Source organism: Nycticebus coucang, chromosome 7 (assembly GCF_027406575.1).
Source record: "Nycticebus coucang isolate mNycCou1 chromosome 7, mNycCou1.pri, whole genome shotgun sequence".
Lineage (NCBI taxonomy): Eukaryota > Metazoa > Chordata > Mammalia > Primates > Lorisidae > Nycticebus > Nycticebus coucang.
The window spans coordinates 6046530-6066466 of NC_069786.1; the positions used below are offsets into that span (position 1 = coordinate 6046530).

Sequence of the window (19937 nt, forward strand, 5' to 3'; positions counted from 1 at the left end):
TACAGGGAAATTCTGCTTTTCATTTTTTTATGACCATGTTTTTATTTTTCAAATAAACCTGTCCCAGCAGGTTTTTTGTATTATTTAGAAACTAAAAGCATGCTAATTGTACTAAATGGTAAGTTCATATAATTAGTAAAGGTCCTCAGTCTGGCTATGAATGCGCCTGGAAGATGGAATTTGGTTGTAGGCTACTGGGGGACATGAGGTCACAAGGTCTCTGCGATGTCTCTGAGAGCATCTCAGAGTTTGCTGGGCTTTTTGAAGGACTGGGAAGGGCCACAGAGTCTAGAGTTACCACTGGCTTTAAAGGCTAATGCTGCTGCCCTGCCGCTGGAGAGGACTCTGAGCAGAGTTGCTCCTGTCCACACAAGGACCCCAAGTAAAAGATGCTCTTTGTACTTCCAGAAGACTACTAGTATAAATGCACTTGATAGTTGGCAAAAATTACTAAACAATATGTTACAATAATGTGAAAACCCAAAACCTGGCGTATTAGTTTGCTCCAGCTGCCAGGACAAAATACCACCCAGAGACTGGGCAGATAAAACAACAGAAATTTATTCTCTCACAGTTCTGGAAGCTGGAAGTGAGGCCTCCCTCATTAGCATGTGGGTGGTGGTGCCCCATGGAAAGGGGAACCCCCTGAATACAGCACCAACAGATGATGGATGAACAAAGCCTGGGATATCCACTCAGTCGTGAAATGTTGTTCATTCACAAGCACAAGTGAGGCTCTGACACATGGTACCACATGGGTGAACCTAAAAAATCATGGCGGGTGAGATGAGCCAGACACAAAGGACAAATAACATATGATCCCACCCAGGAAATACCTAGATTAGGAAAATTCACAGAGACAGAAAAGAGCCGGCCAAGGGCGGCAGGAGGGTGGAGGGAGCCCTTTCTCACTCCCCCCCATCCCAGGGAGCAGCCCATGTGGACAAACAGAGCTTCAAAGTCACCTGGGAGAATTTCTTCACACCTCGGGGGGGCAGTCTCCAGGCCCCACACAGAGTGGCTGGTTTCCACACATTTTTTTGAGTTGGCATGCTCCTATGAGGTCTGATTGGTGGGCGTCTGCAGCCTTATCTGTTTACAACTGATAAGGAGAAAAGAGGACCTCCCTGGGGGCTCCCCCCTAACCCAGCTGTGTCTCCAGGGTGGCAAACACAGCAGTTTCTCTGCAGTGAAATGCAAAATGCTTTTTATAAGACCTTTGAGTCAAGACCTATAAGTCAATCTAGGACCACAGAGCCTGTGTAGAGAGCAAGTGACCATCTGGTGAGAAAAGGCTGTCAGCAGCTTTATCATTGGCCATCAGCCCTCCCTCTGCAGTCAACTTAGAGCTTCAGCAAACAGCCGAGACAGGACGTCCCACTGCCGTCTCTTGTCTCTCAATCTCGTCTTGCTGGTAAGACATTCCATTTACAAAGTGCAGATTTTCAAAATTTTATTCAACATATGAGCTGTCATGACATCTGGGACTTTCCTTTGAAAGTAAAGGAGGAAATAAACAAGAGAAAATTGGCAAAAGTCGATAATCATTGAACCTGAGTTTATGGGATCAATTCTCCCAGTTTTTGTGTACGTTTAAGAATGCATTTTATACAAAATTTAATAAAATAAACTGGGCGGGGAGGAATCATATTTTATAGACCACTTTTATGACTTCAATATTATCAGAAGGATTTGGTTTCAGTATCATTCTGTAAAATGAACAGTTTCAAAATTTACTTATACAAAGAAATACAATCCTTTTACTTATATATATGGTTTTATTTTAGTATACAACCCATTTGGGGCCTATGGAAGTTTCTGTTGATTGAAAGTCATAAAGTATACTTAACTTTTACATATAATTAAATTATTCAATTAACCATAATAACCACTGAGTTTAAGAGCAGTTAAATTGGCTCCTCTTAGCTGGAACATATTCTTCTTAGCAAAGTATCTCAGGAATGGAAGAAAAAGTATCCAATGTACTCAGCCCTACTATGAAGCTTAATTATAGCTTTCACATGAAGGCTATAACCCAACTATAGCACAAGACTATGAGGAAAGGGCCAAGGAAGGGGAAGGGAGGGGGGAGGTTAGGGTGGAGGGAGGGTAATAGGTGGGGCCACACCTATGGTTCATCTTAGAATGGGTTCAGGCAAAACTTACTAAAGGCAGAATACAAATGTCTACATACAATAACTAAGAAAATGCCATAAAGGCTATGTTGAACAGTTTGATGAGAATATTTCAGATTGTATATGAAACCAGCACATTGTACCCCTTGATTGCACTAATGTACACAGCTATGATTTAACAATAAAAAAAAAAAATTGGCTCCTCTTAACAGATGTGGATGAAGGCTTGAGGTGGCCTCCTGGGCCCAGGCTGCCCAGCCTTGTCCTGGCAGCCTACAGGCCCCACCAATTCCCTGGTAGTTTATGTAACAGCTTCTTTAATAAACCTCTCATGTAAAGGTGTAAGAAATCAAATTGGTATCAAAGACTATTTCAACCTTGGAGGAAGAATTCTATTTTCAGGAAATGAGTTTTTATGTTAAAATTACAGAATAATTTGCAAAAGAGTTGCAAGGTATCCCCTTTAGAGCTGATAAAGGGGCCCTAGATCCTACTTTGGCAAGTAGAAAAATAGAATTAGAAGGTGCCACAAGAGGCCCCCAAATCACTCCCTCCTTGGGGTTCATGCAGGCTCCTGGGACAGTATCTGCCCAGGATAAAGCTGCCTCTCTGCTTTAGCTCCACAGGCTCCAGGTACCCACCCTGGGAGTATCTCCTCATAATATCTGTGCATTTCATGTTTTATAGAAATCTAACGACCAAGGGGCTTAAATTCTCTAAGCTTTGCTTAGTGCCAGCCCCAAATGGGTAGTGTGTTACATAGCCACGAAAGTCCAGTGTGGTGGGCACGGAGAAGACGCTGAGTCTATGACAGCGAGGATGCCTCTCTGAAAGCCAGGGTGGAAATGTCATTTTTTTATCCTGCTCATGGCTGTTCGTTGTGTCTTACACAGCTGGGCCCCTGGCCTTCTCTCCGTATAAGGAATATGCGATATAACATCTCTGTCTTCCTATAAAAGATTTTTGTTCACGTTGAGGTTTTAATTTTTTTTTTTTTTAAGGAAAATTCTTGTTGCCTTGGACACCAATGCTTTTTTTTTTTTTTACATCAGGTATTGGCCACCCCTGCTGCTGTCAGCACTATAAATACTGCCCAGGAGAGGGCCAGCCAAGTCTCCACCCCCACTGAGGGGATGGTCCTTCCCTATGGGTCCTACTGATCACTGCAGGTCCTCCCCTCAGGGCTGCAGAACTGATCTCACCCTGGCCTAGGCAGGGAAGGAACCGACGGAGTGTTCTGTGCTTATCCACCCCTATGCAATTATCTTAGGGGCTGGAGTAAAGACACCTTCAAATGCAAAAACTTGTCAGATTCAACTTCCTTGGAAATCCATCTTCTGTGTGTTGATAAGAAAGGAGACTCTCCTACTAACTGGACTTGTCGGAGGAAAATGACTCAAAGGTACTACGTCAGGTAAGGAGAGAGAGCATCTATATTGTGAGCCAAGAAGAGGGCTTAAAAGCCTCAGAATAAATTGCAATGCAAGCACTCCCTTCATTAAAGGAAGCATACGCTTCCTGTCTCAAAATCTTTATAACTATTGTATATAATTATCATATATTTATAGATAAGGATTGCATTACATATTTTTATATATGTGAATTTCTGCTTATACATTTTTTAATATTTTAAACTTAATGGTTTTCTTTAAATATTCTAGGCTTCTGTTTATGGTCAGTTTGGCATTACAGATCATCCATTTGGGAAACAGTAAGAAGCATTTTATTCATAGTCTCAGTTTTTATGGCATAAAATATTTGTTTCTCAATCATTATCCATCTTATAATTTTGGATACTTTTAAAAGGCTGCCAAAAAGAGAGACAGACAGGTGGGAGAGAAGAAGTCACCCATATTGCTGCTCAGAAGCACCAACAGACTACCCTCAGCTGGATCCTGAGTAATGTGAGCGGGGTGGACCGGAGGGCCGGGCGCTGGGGGCCACAGGACACGCTTCGCTACTCCGCGGCCTCCGGAGAGCGTAAGTCGCAGCCCCACCCGTCAAACTTTTGGTATCATCTATGTCCGCGGACGCTGAATTTAGATCTGGGGAAAAAAAAACAACGGAATATAGTAAGGATAAAATGGGAAACCTAATGGAGAGCATTCTGTCATCTTCACATGATGATACACTATAAAGTAAAAAATATTTCTTAGTGAGCTTACTCTTTAAAAAGTGTTACTATTTCATTGCTAAAACGTGCTTTTGCTCCTAAATAGCTATTCTGCTGGAGTTTGGAGAATTGCGATTTAAATTTGTTTAAAACCAGTATCTCAAACCAGCTAATAGAGAGCATCCTCGTTTGCCTTCCCACAGACTGGCTCGCATCCCCGGGAGGCCGCGTCACACACTGGGTGGTCGCCCTGAGGCCGGTCTTTACCCAAAGTGCAGGGAAGCCTGGGCCAGCCTTTAACATGTGAAAGGAAAGGAGAAAAGAAAACCTAACTTGCAGGGTGGCAGCCATGGCAGTTTGTTTAAAACCCAAACCCCTAAACTAACAAACAGGGTTTACCCGAGCAAACACACTTAGCAGGGAGCCGGTTTTACTGCCTTCCCCGGTGGGCGGTCAGGTTCAGCGCTGTCCCTGTGGGATTCGCCCGAGGGCCTGTGCAGGGCGCAGAGGTGACGCGGGTGACCCCACAGATGCGCCCCCGCGGCCGCGCTGCTGCCGGAACGGAGGCACCTGCGTGCTGGGCAGCTTCTGCGTGTGCCCCGTCCACTTCACCGGTCGTTACTGCGAGCACGACCAGAGGCGCAGGTGGGCGCAGGTGGGCGCAGGTGCGCGCGGGCGGGGCGGGGAGTTTGGGGAGTGGGGGACAAGGGGCGGGAGTGACACGGGCGGGCCCGGGGTTGGGTGTCTCACGGCCACCCTGACGCGGGTCCCGCCTCCTCAGCGAATGTGGCGCCCTGGAGCACGGAGCCTGGACCTTCTGCGGCTGCCGCCTCTGCAGGTGCGTCTTCGGGGCCCTGCACTGCCTTCCGCGCCAGACGCTCGGCCGCTGTGGTAAGAGGGCGCGACGTCTCATCCCTCGCAGCGCGCAGTCCGGCGGGTGTTGTGGTTCCTTTAGCTTGCAGATCTATAGAGCAGAATGTTTCTATGCCAAGTGACAAAGTCGTGAGCAAACTGGTTCATCATTCAAGAAAGTCACATTCATTGCGCATCACATAGCTGCTTGAATTTTTGTTTTGAAGTTTCTCATATCCCGATTACTGGGTTTAAACCTGGTGTCCGTTTAAACGAACGGTGTCCTTGTCCTTTACAGTGAGCAGAATTCCAGGCTCTGACCAGCTGGTGAGCAGAAATGAATCTCAGCAAATCTCTAGTAATTTCCCTACAGCAGGGCGCTGGACCGGGAGGCGTACCGGCCTCAGCTCTGCTGGGCTGGGCGGGGCATCCCCCAGGGGCGAGCTGTGAGATGGAGGATTCTCGGAGGAAGGACTGAGCTGCGTCTCAGTCCCACACCCTGCACCCCTCCCCTCCTGCAGGCGCAGCCTTTCAGCCTCAGCCCAGCCTCTGGCCCTTCCAGCCCTCGGTGTGCCTCTAAGTCCCTCTCCTCCCCTTTCCCCCCACCCCTTAAGTCCACCCTAGGCCCTGCGGTGTCGCGGGGCTCGGTTAGTGGTGGCACAGCCCTGAGAGCCCACATCCACTCGTCCTTCTCCGCAGGCCCTGCCCAGACACAGCACCAGGCAGCAAAACCTTCCCGCCCTCCGGGTTTGACTTCTGCCTCCACCCTCTCGCTCCTGTGTCTGGATGGAAGCGCGCTTACTGAACGGTGGCTCTTAACCCCCTTCCCGCCGGCCTCCCTTTCCCTCAGCTTTTATGTACAGCACCAGCAGGAGATTCTACCCCCAAAGCCTTCCCTCTCCCCAGCACTCTCTGTTTGCTGGGCTCCTGCCTCTGGTTGACCAGCTGCTCCTTCTATGCCTCAGAAAGGAGAACACAGATTTCCTGGATTTTGTAAGGAGTGTTTGTGAAGTCATCACCGGTGTAGTGGGATCCCACCTTCCAGAGCCCCCCCCCCTCCACCCAGTGAGAACGCTGGGTCATTTCTAGTCTCCTATGCAGGGGCAGCTTGGGTTCCAGGATATCTGATCCCGGTTTGACATCCTTAGAAACATCTAGGGCTGGGATTGCTATCTACCAGGGACATTGGTAATGGCTGTGTGTTCATCAAAGATGGACAAAATAATGCAGGCATCTTTCAGAGTAATTCATCAAAGGCAGAAGGACAGTAATGCCTTTGTGCTCTCTGAACTATTGGCTCTGCCTCAGTGGCACTGGTAGTGTCTGTGTTGATAGTGGCTGTGAGGACATGAGGATGACCACAGCGTTGGTGACAACTCTGTGTGTGAGCTCTGCTGTATTTTGGGCACTCTTTTCCCCATCACATTTAACTCTCCACCCAGCAGTGACATGGCTATTGCCCCTTTATATCTAAGAAAACTGAGGTTCAGAGTGCTAATGCCTACAGATAGTAAACAGGGTCTGATCCTTAATCACGGTATCATTCCCCCACTTTCCCTATAAAAATAACTATCACTATGAAAAGAATGAAGATATCTTTGATAGTGTTATTTAGAATATGGAAAATTTGGCCACATTGTAAACCCAACAGCACACTAATAGGTAAGGAAATGTTTTCAATCCTTTAATGAGATATTATGATGCTTTTGAAGAGTATATACAAGACAGATTGAAAAACTGTATTTGCGGGCGGCACCTGTGGCTCAAAGGGGTAGGGTGCCGGCTCCATAGGCCAGAGGTGGCAGGTTCAAACCCAGCCCCGGCCAAAAACTACAAAAAACAAACAAACAAACAAAAAAACACTGTATTTGCAATATGATTTTAATAAGGTGAAAAGACAGATATGGCCAAGAGGGGTGACAAACACATACCATACCAGGAAAGCATGGCCCTCAGCTCTGCAGGGACGCTGCTTGCTCTAATGGATACTCTGAGGGTCCAAGAATGAGAATTTTACAGCTAACAGGACCTTTATCCAGTCCTGACCCAGCTCAGGATGATAATGTATGTGCAGCCTCGAGGCCACACATGGCCTTCTGGATCCTTGAGTGCAGCCTTTTGACTGAATCCAAGTTTTGCAAAACAAATCCTTTTAATAAAGGGATTTCTTTCCTGAAGTTTGGATTTGGTTAAGGGGCTGCACTTTTGATGTGGAGGGCCACATGTGGCCTCGAGGCTGCAGACTCCCCACCCCTGGAAGGAGCATCTCTTTCTACCTGTGACCCCAAAGGTTCAAGTGTATATTTTCGCTGGCATCAAGAGCTGATTTAATACTCTAGAATTTAGGGTCTATGTAATGACACAGGGAAAAGCAAACTCAGCTATCTTCAGAGATAAACAGGTAACATAAATGAGAGATTGGTTCAGGTCAAGGTTCACCTCACTGCTGTAAACTCAATTTTAAAAAATGCATGTGTGGCAAAACCAACCAACAAACCAGGAAGCAGACATCTGTGGGCCAGACCTATGGACCAGTGGGGTGATGCCATTGGAATGACTCTCATGGGTCCCAGTACCAGCTGCTCCAAGCCTGTAAGTTTGCACCCCCCATCCAACCTCCCCACGACAAATGCCATTTTGGGGGTTGAGCTCCTCCGGTGTTACCGCAAGAGAGGAAACCATCTGCCTTTCGAGGACATCCTGAAGGCTGGGTTTGTCCTCACATTGAAACACGATGTTATCCTCGCCCAGGTTGGTCGCCGATTTTGTTCTAAATCTTCCACTTTATCAGTAAAAAATAATTTGTTCATGTTCCTCATTTAGCAGTGGAAATGCACTTGCCCAGCTGAGCAGACACAAGGTTGATTTCACTTATATCTTCCGTTACTTGTACACAGGACTAATTCAGGACAAAGATCTCTGCTATAGCTAAGTCTAAAACAGGTTCTCAACCTTCCTAATGCTGCAATGTATTTTCATTGTTAAAAAGGGGCTGCGACCCATAGGTTGAGAACCACTGGTCTAAGAAAAGGCCTTTTGATGAATATATAATAAAAGTTCTTAGAACACAGTAAGTCATCTGTCACTTGCAGAGTTTCCTTTTTGGTACAAGTTATAATAGTGACAGACAGCAAAATTATAAATTTTGTAGATTTTAATAAGCACTTTAAATTTTTTGTTTGTTTGTTTGAGACAGAGTCTCACTCTGTCACCCTGGGTAGAGTGCTATGGCATCATCATAGCTCACAGTAACCTCAGTCTCTTGGGCTCAAGTGATCCTCTTGCCTCAGCCTCCAGAGTAGCTGGGACTATAGGCACCTGCCAACAGGCCGGGGTGTATTTTCTATTTTTAGTAGAGACAGAGTCTTGCTCTTGCTCAAGTTGGTCTTGGATATGAATTTGTAAGCTTAAGCAATCCACCCTCCTTGGCCTCCCAGAGTGCTAGGATTATAGGTATAAGGTATAGGTATAAGGAGTACTCCAGGCCTAGCACCTTAAATATTAATGCCTTATTTTTATGTTTTTCTGTAAATATATATAGAAGAAATTCTAATATTTTCTCAGTTCAAAAGAGGATGTTGGACCCTCTGGGAGGCACACCTACAGTGCTCACAGTCCTAGGATGAAGGGCTAACTCAGCCTAACCAAAGTCATGAAATGAACTTCAGGTTTCTGGATGAGAAATGACTGCCGGAGGCCTGAATCCTTTCCTGTGGGCAGCCTGTTTCCTTCTCCCAGGGGAAGGTCAACCTGGACCCAGCACAGTTGACCTGAATAGCTTCTTCTCACGCTGTAAGCACCTGCCTTAGCATCAACTTCTCTGGAGCCTCATCTGGGCCCAGAGGTTAGGGCTCCTGTTTGGGGGTTCTGGCATCCTAGAATAATCCTCTCTCTCAAAGCAGGGTGATGTGGGTAGGTGCACCAGTCCTGGAGTGAACCTGACTTCAGTCCCATCCGTCTAACTGATCCCATCACAGCCCACCTGTGAACAGGTGTTGCATGGTCTTTGCTGTGGTGCTTATCTGCATCATTTGAATTTTTTTTTTTTTTGAGACAGGGTTCCACTATGTTGCCCTCGGTAGAGTGCTGTGGTGTCACAGCTCATAGCAACCTCTAACTCTTGGGCTTAAGCAATTCTCTTGCCTCAGCCTCCCAAGTACCTGGGACTACAGGCACCCACACAATGCCCAGCTATTTTTTGGTTGTAGTTGTCATTGTTGTTTGGCAGCCCTGGGCTGGGTCCGAACCCGCCAGCTCTAGTGTATGTGTCTGGCACCCTAGTCGCTGAGCTACAGGTGCTTATCTGCCTCATTACTTGTTAATTTCCAGTTTCATACTCATACCAGGTTCCTAAATTCAAAGAGCATCTCCTGGAAGTGTCATGGAAGGCAAGGCCTGCCTGTCTGGGAGAAAGGCCATGCTGGCCCTTATCTGCCTGCTGCCCTGCCACCCTGACCCATCCAGGCCAGGCCTGCATGTGCTTGTGGGAATGCTATCTTAGGAATGCTATCATGCAACCAGCGACCCTGCCTATAGAGCCGTAGCTGCATGTGACAATCACCATGTGACAAGACCAGTGCCCGCCCCTAGACCATAGAGATTCCCTTTCAGCTGTTCTGGGTTGGGGTCCCATCCCTGCAGAGATAAAGACTCAGGGACCCTTAGGGCTGTAGCGAGTGAGGCTGTGGGGAGGGAGACAGCAATGAGGTGCTCAGGCATGGCTTCTTGTGATGGGTCCAGTGGAGGAGGTACGGAAACAGGTGAGCATCACGTGGTGTGACCCACGGTGCCTGGAGCTTTTCACTGTCCCAGCAGTGTCCATGGTTGCTTACTCCTGTTTGATTATCTGTCTCCAGTCAGAGAGATGTGAAGACTAATTTGGGGGAAAGTTGGACCTTTGAAACAGACGGATGTAAGCTGTTTTATATCACTGTATTATTTTAAATCAGGTCTGTTTGCTCCATTGCTAAATGACTTGGTGTGGAACAACTCCCTAGAACAGTGGTTCTCAACCTTCCTAATGCCTCCTAATGCCGAGACCCTTTAATACAGTTCCTCATGTTGTAGTGACCCCCAACCATAAAATTATTTTCATTGTTACTTCATAACTGTAATTTTGTTACTGTTGTGAATTGGAATGTAAATATCTGATATGCAGGATGTATTTTCATTGCTACAAAGGGGTCGTGACGCACAGGTTGAGAACACTGCACTAGAAGGTCACTCTGGTCTGCTCATGTACTAAATGAAAAAGGCTGAAGGGCTAATTGCTTTGTTAGCCTTTAAAAGCAATAAAGTAATTCTCTTTCAGCTTGTCAAGTTCCGCAGAAAATCAGGTTGTATCTGGACACAGTAAAGGGAATAGTAGAGGTGCAGGAAAGCACCCCTTCCCTGGGCCGGGCTCTCTGCAGCTCTCCCTTCTGTATAGTGTATGGTTTGGGTTCCAGCCCTGAAGTGTGTGGGGCAGGGCTCAGCCCAGACCTCTAACCGTGAAGCATGGCCCCAGGGGGCGACTGGCTGAGTCCAGTGAGGAAGCCAGATGGAATAAGGCCTTTTTTTTTTTTTTTTGAGACAGAGTCTCACTAGAGAGCTGTGGCATCATAGCTCACAGCAACCTCAAACTCCTGGGCTCAAGCAATCCTTCTGCCTCAGCCTCCCCAAGTAGCTGGGACTACAGGCTCCTGCCGTAGCTCCCAGCTAGTTTTCCTATTTTTGTTGAGATGGGGTTCTTGCTCTTGCTGAGGCTGGTCTTGAATTCCTGAGCTCAAGTGATTCTCCTGCCTCCGCCTCCCAGAGTGCTGGGATTACAGGTGTGAACCACCACCATCACAGCCTTATGGAATAACGAATGCAGACATTCCTGTTTCATCCTTTTAAGCCAATCCTGCGACAGTGTGTCTCATAGTGCTCTGGGGTTTCTTTCAGACCTGAAGGACTTTCTGGCTTCTCACGCTAATGGACTGAGCGCAGGTGCTGAGCTGAGCCTCCTCTTGCTCCTGCCCTGTATCCTCCTACAGCGCTTCCTCCAAGAAAGGGGAGCTGCCTAAGTGCACAGATGCTCCCTCCTGACAGCTCCGGTCCACGACACAGGAACCATTGCATCCCCAGCAGGAAGCCCAGGGCCAGGACATGGACATGGGCACCCCCTTTAAATTTCTATGTTGTAAATGATATATATATTTTTAGTTTACTATAAGCTGAAGCATTAGGTGAATATTTCTCTTAGTATTTTTATTGCGTAGTAAACATTGTCATCAGAGAGCCTTTCTTGCTTCCCGGAGCCTTATTTTGAGATCCATCCTGAAACGAGTGTGAATACCAGGGGTGGGCCAGTTCACACACATGGTTCAGGCTCATCCATGCAGCCACTCTCACACCACTAGCTTGTTCACCTCTATATTCAGGTCCCTGAGAGAGGGACAGGGCCATGTGTCAGGCAGACACCCTGGCACTCCTTTTCTCTAGGATAATTAGCACCTTCCTGGAATGATCACATCTCCACTAAAAAGAAAGCAGCTGGAACAGAACTCACTGTGAGGCCAGGCAGGGAGAGAACTTAGCCTGAGGAGGTCTGGCGATCTCCTCACCTCCTGAGTTCTGCTTCCCTAAGGCAGATCCGGGGGTGGAAGGAGCTGCATAGACTTCTGCCGTGTACACTCCCCTCCTCTTTTTGAGAGCACACAACTAAAGTATAGTATACTTCCAATATTTCAGCCTTAAAATCCACTTTAGCTCACAAGCATGTGTAATACAATTATTGTTAAAATTCTATATTGTAAATTCGTTTATTGGCGTATTGAAACTTTTCAACTATTGGCTTTGGAAATAAAAATGTAATATAATTTTCAAATAAATGTTTGAAAGTAAGGTAGAATTCAGTAGTGAGTTGGCTTGTAGTTTCACTGATTTATGAGAAAAATAGTTATTCAAGTTTTGAGGCAAATATTTCTAGGCAATAGTAATTTTTGACACCAAACTTGTCTTTGAGTAGTTTTTTGTATATTCTGAGCAGTATCTTCTACTTCAGTTTAATAACTGCAGAAACAAAAATAATGAACTTTGCAGATTTGTCCTAAGAACTTGAAGAATAAATGCATGCTATTTGCAGAATTTGTGTTTACAAAATGCCTATCATTGATATTTTTGTACCAGTACAAAATGTACTGGAAAACATCGGCAGGCCAAAAAGACACATCACCTTATTTTCAGTAGCTACACTTAGGAAACTGAGCTAAGAGGATAGTTCCACATCTGAAGGCTACAATGGTGGTTAAAAGGAAAACTAAGACTCATTCAGTATCAGTATGAATATCTGAGTATAAACACTTATTATATCTACTTAAAATGTATAAGTAGAAAATTAAGAATTAGGATTATGGATCCTTCCAGTAGAATAAGTCTTGATTATATATAAGAAAACCAAAGCCATCATCTATCTATCATCTACTTACCAACTAACTGAGAAGCCTTTATTTATCTAGCTCTGAAAATGGAGCTATTTGAAGGGTAGAGAATTTGAGGATAAAAGGCATTTCCCTGTAAACCGCACCCCAGCTGTCCAGAGGGACAATTAAAAAAAAAAAAGAAACTTCTCAGGAGACACAAGAGCAATCCTGGGCTCAAGGCTGAAGCTGTCACATAAATGTGTCCCAGATCTTATCTGTCCCCTGCTGTTGTGGAGGACAGATGGAGACAGCCTTCCCAGGCATTATCTCCCAGTGTCATCCCTGAGATATTCCTTTCCATAGCCCTGGGTTCACTCACTCTGACAGGCAGTGAGGGGACTTCCCTTCCAAGAGGGCACTCACCAGCTCTGTCCTTTCTGAGTTGTTTATAAAAGCCCCTCTTTTCTTGCCAACTTTGCCCTGGGTCAGCCTACTCCAGCATATCCCAGAAAAGCAAAATCTGTCATTACAAGTCCTCACATGCCCTCTCTGAGGGAGCAGCGGGCATACTGGGAAGAGACAGGAATGGCCATTCAACCTGTTCCTATGTTAGAGTTTCCTTTGGAGCCCAGGTAGACGTCTGCAGGCTGGGGGGCCCTCCTGCTCCTCAGTCACAATTCCCACAGCTCCTCCAACCCCCAGCCTGGATGCAAATGGACTGTTCCTGGCTGAAAGGATTCAGAAGCAGCCTCTGGATGTATTTCCAATTCCTGTTGCCTGGAAAAGCCACTCTGGCACTTGCAACCAGACATTGCACAAGCAAAAGTTTCTGGAACGGGGACTGGCTTTTCCCTGGAATTTAGATTTGAATATTTAAAATTAAGTTGGATAAGTTTTACATGAGGTTGCAGTGAGCTAGGCTGACTCCACTGCACTCTAGCCTGGGCAATAGAATGAGACCCTGTCTCCAAAAAAACAAAAAAAGGAGGAAGATGGTTTTTATACTCACAGACCCTTATCACACATCCTTAGGATGAGGAGCCAAGCCACACCATGCAATGTCACACGGAAGCAGAGGGTGTGGGGGAGGTGTCAGGACTGTGGGCAAGAGCCTTTATTGTGGTCTCTGTGGGAAGGAAGGGGGCAGTTTGAATAATTTTATCAGGCTCTGGGGTGCTGGGGCTGTTCCTAGCTGCCTGGTACATTCTCCCATCACTCCTGCTTCCTCCTTGGTGCTTGCAGGTGTGGCCCTGTGTGGCATGAGGTGCCCTGTCCTCTTAGGTCTGTGAATGTGACAAACTATCTTTCAATGGCCTTGCCGTACCTAAATAGTATTGAGGGTTAGGCGTTGGTGCCCTATTCACCACGGAGCTAGGAATGGCCAAAGTAACTCCACTTTGAAAATGTTTGTCCTTTGTCTGACCTGAGCAGCACGACACAGTATGGATGCACGCGGCCGCAGCGACTCTGGTTTTTCTGTAGTAAGTTCTTGTTTTCCTGCCCAATTAAGGTATATTTTCATTAAGGACATGACCACCAAGGCAGTTTCGACATCTGTTCCAGACTTTCTGACGCCCAACTCTCAGCCACATGTGACTGTGAGGGGATGGGCTGTGGTTAGGTAATGGTCTGAAGGTAGAAAGTCCCAGTGGTTGATAGGTTAAAGAATGACCGAATGGAATAAGTACAGGATTGGTGGCTGAGTTGAACATTGCCGAAGAGTTTGAAAGAACACATACAAGTTAGACGCAGCTTTAGAAGGTGATGCGTAATTTCAACCACCTCTCCCTGCTCGAGTTGTTTTCTATCAATAAACGCTTTCTTTTGATATTTATTATTTGGTCCATGACAAAATTCTTTGTGTCACTGAGATTAAAGACTCACAAATAACAACAAGATGCCTGTGTTTCAGTAATAAAACCTATATTTTAAAATATAGGCAAGAGCTGTTCACACCATTAGAATCATCATGGACTTAAGAGCTGCTCAGGCATTGGGCCTGGTCACCATTGCTAAAGTTCTTATCCTATGTACTCAATTTTGATATGAGGACAATTAATGACAATTAAGGTTATGGGGGGGAGGCAGAAAGAGGGACGGAGGGAGGGGGGTGGGGCCTTGGTGTGTGTCACACTTTATGGGGGCAAGACATGATTGCAAGAGGGACTTTACCTAACAATTGCAATCAGTGTAACCTGGCTTATTGTACCCTCAATGAATCCCCAACAATAAAAAAAAAAAAAGAAAAGAAAGAAAGTTCTGTCACTGACTGAGGCAAAAATTTCAATCAATGGAGCTTTATTAAGCCAAGATTGTGAAGAAGCCCCAGGAGAAAAACACAAAGTGCAGGCAAACCGTGGCTGATTTTCCAAAGGGGAAGTTGGAAACTTGGGCATTTTAGAGGCAATGGAGAAAAGGAAAAGGGAGGGTTGGCTGACAAGGTAGTGGCTACATTTGGCTACATTTTTGTGAGACCCATGAAATCTACATTTAATATAAAATAAAGCAGTGAAGGAAGCATCAGTTATGTAGATATCCCTGGGCAGGTGGACAAATGTCTGATTGTGTCTTGTCTCCAGTTCTATTATCTGTAAGCTAAGCTTGTAATTCATCATCAGTGTGGAATTGGACAGGCTTTAATTTTAGGTGTGGGATGTAGGTACAATTTGCATGTCCTTGCCTATGGGAAGTCAGCAAGAAATTTCCTTAAAGAAGGAATTTCCTTGAAGGACAGCTTGCTGCTGTCTCCTGAGCACTTCTGCAAGAAAGTCAGTAAAGGCCATCATTTCGAGTAAATATAAAATGAGACCAACTACGACCTGAGTTCCCTTTCGGGTTATGTGTATATGTGAAATCCACGGTGTTTGAATAGAATTTGTTTGCCCTGTAGGTGTCAATATTTTCCCCCACAAAACAGTTTTGCTGGATTAAAAAATGTTGCTGTTCAACCCAGAAACTCCCTTCTCATGACCAGGTGGTCCCAGAAGTCCTCAAACTCTAGGTCCCTGTCTCCTCATGGGGCTCTGGGAATTCAAGGACAGCACCAGTGGGTTTCATTGGAGGGGCAGGACTCTGAGAGGGAGACTCTAGGGGCACCCAGGCCATAGGCGGGGAAGTGCCAAGATTTTGTCATCAAGAGAATCAGAAGATCGCCATCACCTGAGCCCAGCCCTGTCTGTCCCTACAGTGACATCTGTGCTCATCTGGAGGGAGCATGAGGTGGGAGGTGCCCCCATGGCAGCCTGAGTGCATCAAGAGGAGCTTCCTCCCTGTCCCACCCTCCTTTGAAGACACCTGTGTGTCGCCAGGCACCCTCTTTCATGACTTTGGAATCTTGTCAGCAGAAGCTGGTGCAAGGCAGAGAAGAGAAGGCAGGTCTCCATGTCTCTAGCACAGACTGGCCCGAGATGGGTCAACAGGGATGGACGGCAGGGCCAGGCTGGGGACCTGCAGGCCCCAAGGCCACTTCTCTCTCAGGCTGGGACAGGGACCAGTTTTTACTATTCATCTGCTTCTGCAAGTTGCCAAACAACTTGCTTGGGCACTGCTGGCTGGGCATGTCTCAGAAATGCCTTTACACTGAAGGAGGTCTCACCACACGCGCTGTGGCAGCATATGCCGATTGCAGTAGTGGGTGAGGACTGCAGAGCCTGCCCTGCGGGAGACATGCCCCACTCCCTGGAGTGAAGGTGGGCTTTGCCACACCCTCTGCAGCCCAGGAGACACCAGCTGGAATTCCATGGGCACTGATAGGGTCTTGGAATTCACAGGCCCAGACTGTATCCTTATAGGGTGGGAATGCTGGCCAGGGGCAGGTTTGCAGGGCAGCAGCCTGTCTTCCTCTGCACTCTCTTCCCACTGCAGCCCCTGGCACATGTCTGCTGAGATCAGCTCTACACTGGGATCCAGGTTCAGGTGTAGTAAAGGAGTCCTCCTCCTCTTTTTCAGCTGGAGGCCCCATTAGACTGAGTGGCTGCTCAGGGTGCCCTCCAGAGTCAGGGTGACAAGGGTGGGCTCCTGGCCACAGAGAAAGCCTCCTCCTCTCTGCTCTAGAACCCTGACTGTATGTAGGGGGTGGCAGGCCTGGTTGGCACCCTGCTGGGCACCCCTCAAGGGCCCAGGTGTTGACCTTGCCATTGGAGCAGCTTCAGAGCCTCATGCTGCCTGACCTGTGCTCAGGAAATCCCTGAGTGAGGCAGCAGCTCCTTACCACACTCTGAATCTGCCAGCAACTTGATTCTCAGACTTCTCAACCTCTAGAACTGTGAGAAATAAATTTCTGTTATTTATATGCCACCCTGTCTATGGTGTATTGCAGTCTGAACAGACTACAATATTGTTTCTTTTATTTAGTTCTTGATGTTGTAAATGAATACAGTAGAACTTCTGTAAGTTGACCACCCAAGGCACTATGACGAACTGGTCAACATTCGTACATGGCCAACAGAAGGGACTAGGCCTACTGTATGGCCTACTGATGCATACACATACTTTACTTTTTTTTTTTTTTTGAGACAGAGTCTCAACCTGTCACCCTGGGTAGAGTGCTGTGACGTTACAGCTCACAGCAACCTCAAACTCTTGGGCTTAAGTGATTGTCTTGCCTCAGCCTCCCAAGTAGCTGGGACTACAGGCGCCCGCCATAACACCTGGCTATTTTTCGGTTGTAGTTGTCATTATTGTTTGGCAGGCTCAGGCTGGATTTGAACCCGCCAGCTCTGGTGTATGTGGCTGACACCCTAGCCACTGAGTTACAGTGCAGCTGGCACCCTAGCCCATACTTTACTTTTTTTATAGGGCATTTATTAGAGAATGTCATGCACAGTCATGCATAATAAAAACACAGTAAATCACACATACAGTATCATACAAAATTAATACACTTGCTCTTTCCTCTTGGTTTAATCATTCTTTCTGAAGAAAGAGTCCGTCTCGGTCTATTTCCTATTCTTATTACAGACATAAGTGGACAAAGCACTCTCAACACTGGCTACACCCCTCAGCACACCCAGGCATTTTATCCACAGTAAATGGCTTCAACTGCGTTATCAAATGCCTGACATCCTCTTCTTTTTGGAGTCTCTGCAATTTCTGTGTCATCTTCGCTTACTTCTTCCACTTTATCAGTTGCTTCATGCCCTCTTACGCGGTCTGTACTTTGGTTAATATCACTGGGAAAATTGCCCCTGGGTTAGGTTATTACAGGTTGCCACCTCATCATTTATTGCAACAAAATCTTCGAAATCTACTCCTTTGAGTTCTGCCATGGGAGATGGATTGTCTGATGGGACCAAAACATTATGCTCATGCTCATGGGTTGTGACAATCCAGCTTTCTTTTCTTTTCTTTCTTTCTTTTTTTTTTTTTTTTTGAGACAGAGTCTCACTTTGTTGCCCTTGGTAGAGTGCCATGGCGTTACAGCTCACAGCAACCTCCCACTCCTGGGCTTAGGTGATTCTCTTGCCTCAACCTCCTGAGTAGCTGGAACCACAAGTGCCCACCACAACGCCCGGCTATTTTTTGTTGCAGTTTAGCCAGGGCCGGGTTTGAACTCACCACCCACAGTATACGGGACCAGTGCCCTACTCACTGAGCCACAGGTGCCACCCAGTTTATTATTTTTTTTCTTTGAGACAAAGTTTCATTCTGTTGCCCTGAGGTTAAGTGCCATGGTGTCATCATAGCTCTCAGCAACCTCAGACTCTTGGACTTTAGTGATCCTCATGCCTCAGCTTCATGAGTAGCTGGGAGTACAGATTCCTGCCACAACATCCAGATAGTTTTTCTATTTTTAGTAGAGGTGGGGTATCACTCTTGCTCAGGCTGGTCTCAAACTCTTGAGCTCAAGCAATCCACCTGTCTCAGCCTCCCAGAGTGCTAGGATGACAGGCATGAGCCACTGTGCCCAACCTTCTGCCCAACCTTGAAACACTTCTGTATAGTTTCTGGCTGAACTTTATTCCAAGCAGAACTAATCCAGAGGACAACAGGCGTTGTCCACAGGTGACTACAGGTTTGCGTTTCAGAGATGACCCTCAGTAGTGTATTTTAAGGGCTTTGATGATGGCTTGGTTAAGAGGTTGGATTTTTGAGGCAGAAATTTCAGTGTCATGTTTTTGAGATGGTTCCCTTGCAGGTGGCCAGGACAGTTGTCCAGTGTCAGTAAAATGGACTGTTTCTTCTTTTTTCATTTATTAGTTGATATCCTTAACCACTCCTCAGATGGGGTAACAGTCATCCCTCCACATCTGTTTGATCTCCAAGTGACAGGGGAGGTCTTTCAGCTTCCGGTTCTTGAATGAACATAGATTTGCCAATTTACCAGTCATGAAGGTCTAGTTCAACCTCAGCCTGTTGAGCTAGCACAAAGCAGAACTGTGAAACGTTCTTTGGACAGTTTTCCGCTCTTACATTTGTCACCCTTCATGATGAAGCTCCTGTCAGGCATGGCCTTGAAGAAGAGTTTATACTCAACAGTGTTAAAAATGTTGCATCTTTGAAGCCTCTGGCAAAACCAGGAACTTTTTGATGAACTCTTCCCCAACTTCTACTGGAACTTCATTGGATTCACCACACAAGACTTTGTGGGAGATACCATGTCACGGTTTAAATTTCTTTTTTTATTAAGTCATAGCTGTGTACATTAATGAGATCATGGGGCACCATACACTGGTTTTATAGACCGTTTGACACATTTTCATCACACCTGGTTAACACAGCCTTCCTGGCATTTTCTTAGTTGTTGTGTTAAGACATTTACATTCTACATTTACTAAGTTTCACATATACCCTTGTAAGATGCACCGCAGGTGTAATCCCACCAATCACCCTCCCTCCGCCCATCTCCCCCCTCCCTCCCCTCCCTTTCCCCCCTTCCCCCTATTCTTGGGTTATAACTGGGTTATAGCTTTCATGTGAAAGCCATAAATTAGTTTCATAGTAGGGCTGAGTACATTGGATACTTTTTCTTCCATTCTTGAGATACTTTACTAAGAAGAATATGTTCCAGCTCCAGCCATGTAAACATGAAAGAGATAAAGTCTCCATCTTTCTTTAAGGCTGCATAATATTCCATGGTGTACATATACCACAATTTATTAATCCATTCGTGGATCGATGGGCACTTGGGCTTTTTCCATGACTTAGCAATTATGAATTGGGCTGCAATAAACATTCTGGTACAAATATCTTTGTTATGATGTGATTTTTGGTCTTCTGGGTATATGCCTAGTAGAGGAATTATAGGATTGAATGGCAGATCTAATTTTAGATCTCTAAGTGTTCTCCATATCTCTTTCCAAAAGGAATGTATTAATTTGCATTCCAACCAGCAGTGTAGAAGTGTTCCCTTTTCTCCACATCCACGCCAACATCTCTGGTCTTGGGATTTTGTGATATGGGCTAATCTTACTGGAGTTAAATGATATGTCAAAGTAGTTTTGATTTGCATTT

The 19937-nt window shown here is 46.1% G+C and overlaps 1 protein-coding gene across 1 annotated transcript; it reads left to right on the forward strand.

Annotated features, from left to right (window-relative positions):
- The first annotated feature begins 3526 nt into the window (after positions 1 to 3526).
- On the forward strand, positions 3527 to 11147 carry LOC128590447 (cryptic protein-like). The gene is made up of 6 exons (XM_053597769.1): positions 3527 to 3549; positions 3797 to 3846; positions 3942 to 4115; positions 4779 to 4893; positions 5030 to 5139; positions 11026 to 11147. The coding sequence occupies exons 1-6, from the start codon at positions 3527 to 3529 to the stop codon at positions 11145 to 11147; spliced, it is 594 nt and encodes a 197-aa protein (XP_053453744.1).
- The last annotated feature ends 8790 nt before the right edge of the window (positions 11148 to 19937 follow it).

Coding starts and splice junctions, on each gene's coding strand:
- LOC128590447 (XM_053597769.1), top strand. CDS start 3,527: ATGACTCAAAGGTACTACGTCAG. Junction 3,550..3,796: donor ACTCAAAGGTACTACGTCAG/GTAAGGAGAGAG, acceptor TAAATATTCTAG/GCTTCTGTTTATGGTCAGTT. Junction 3,847..3,941: donor GATCATCCATTTGGGAAACA/GTAAGAAGCATT, acceptor TACTTTTAAAAG/GCTGCCAAAAAGAGAGACAG.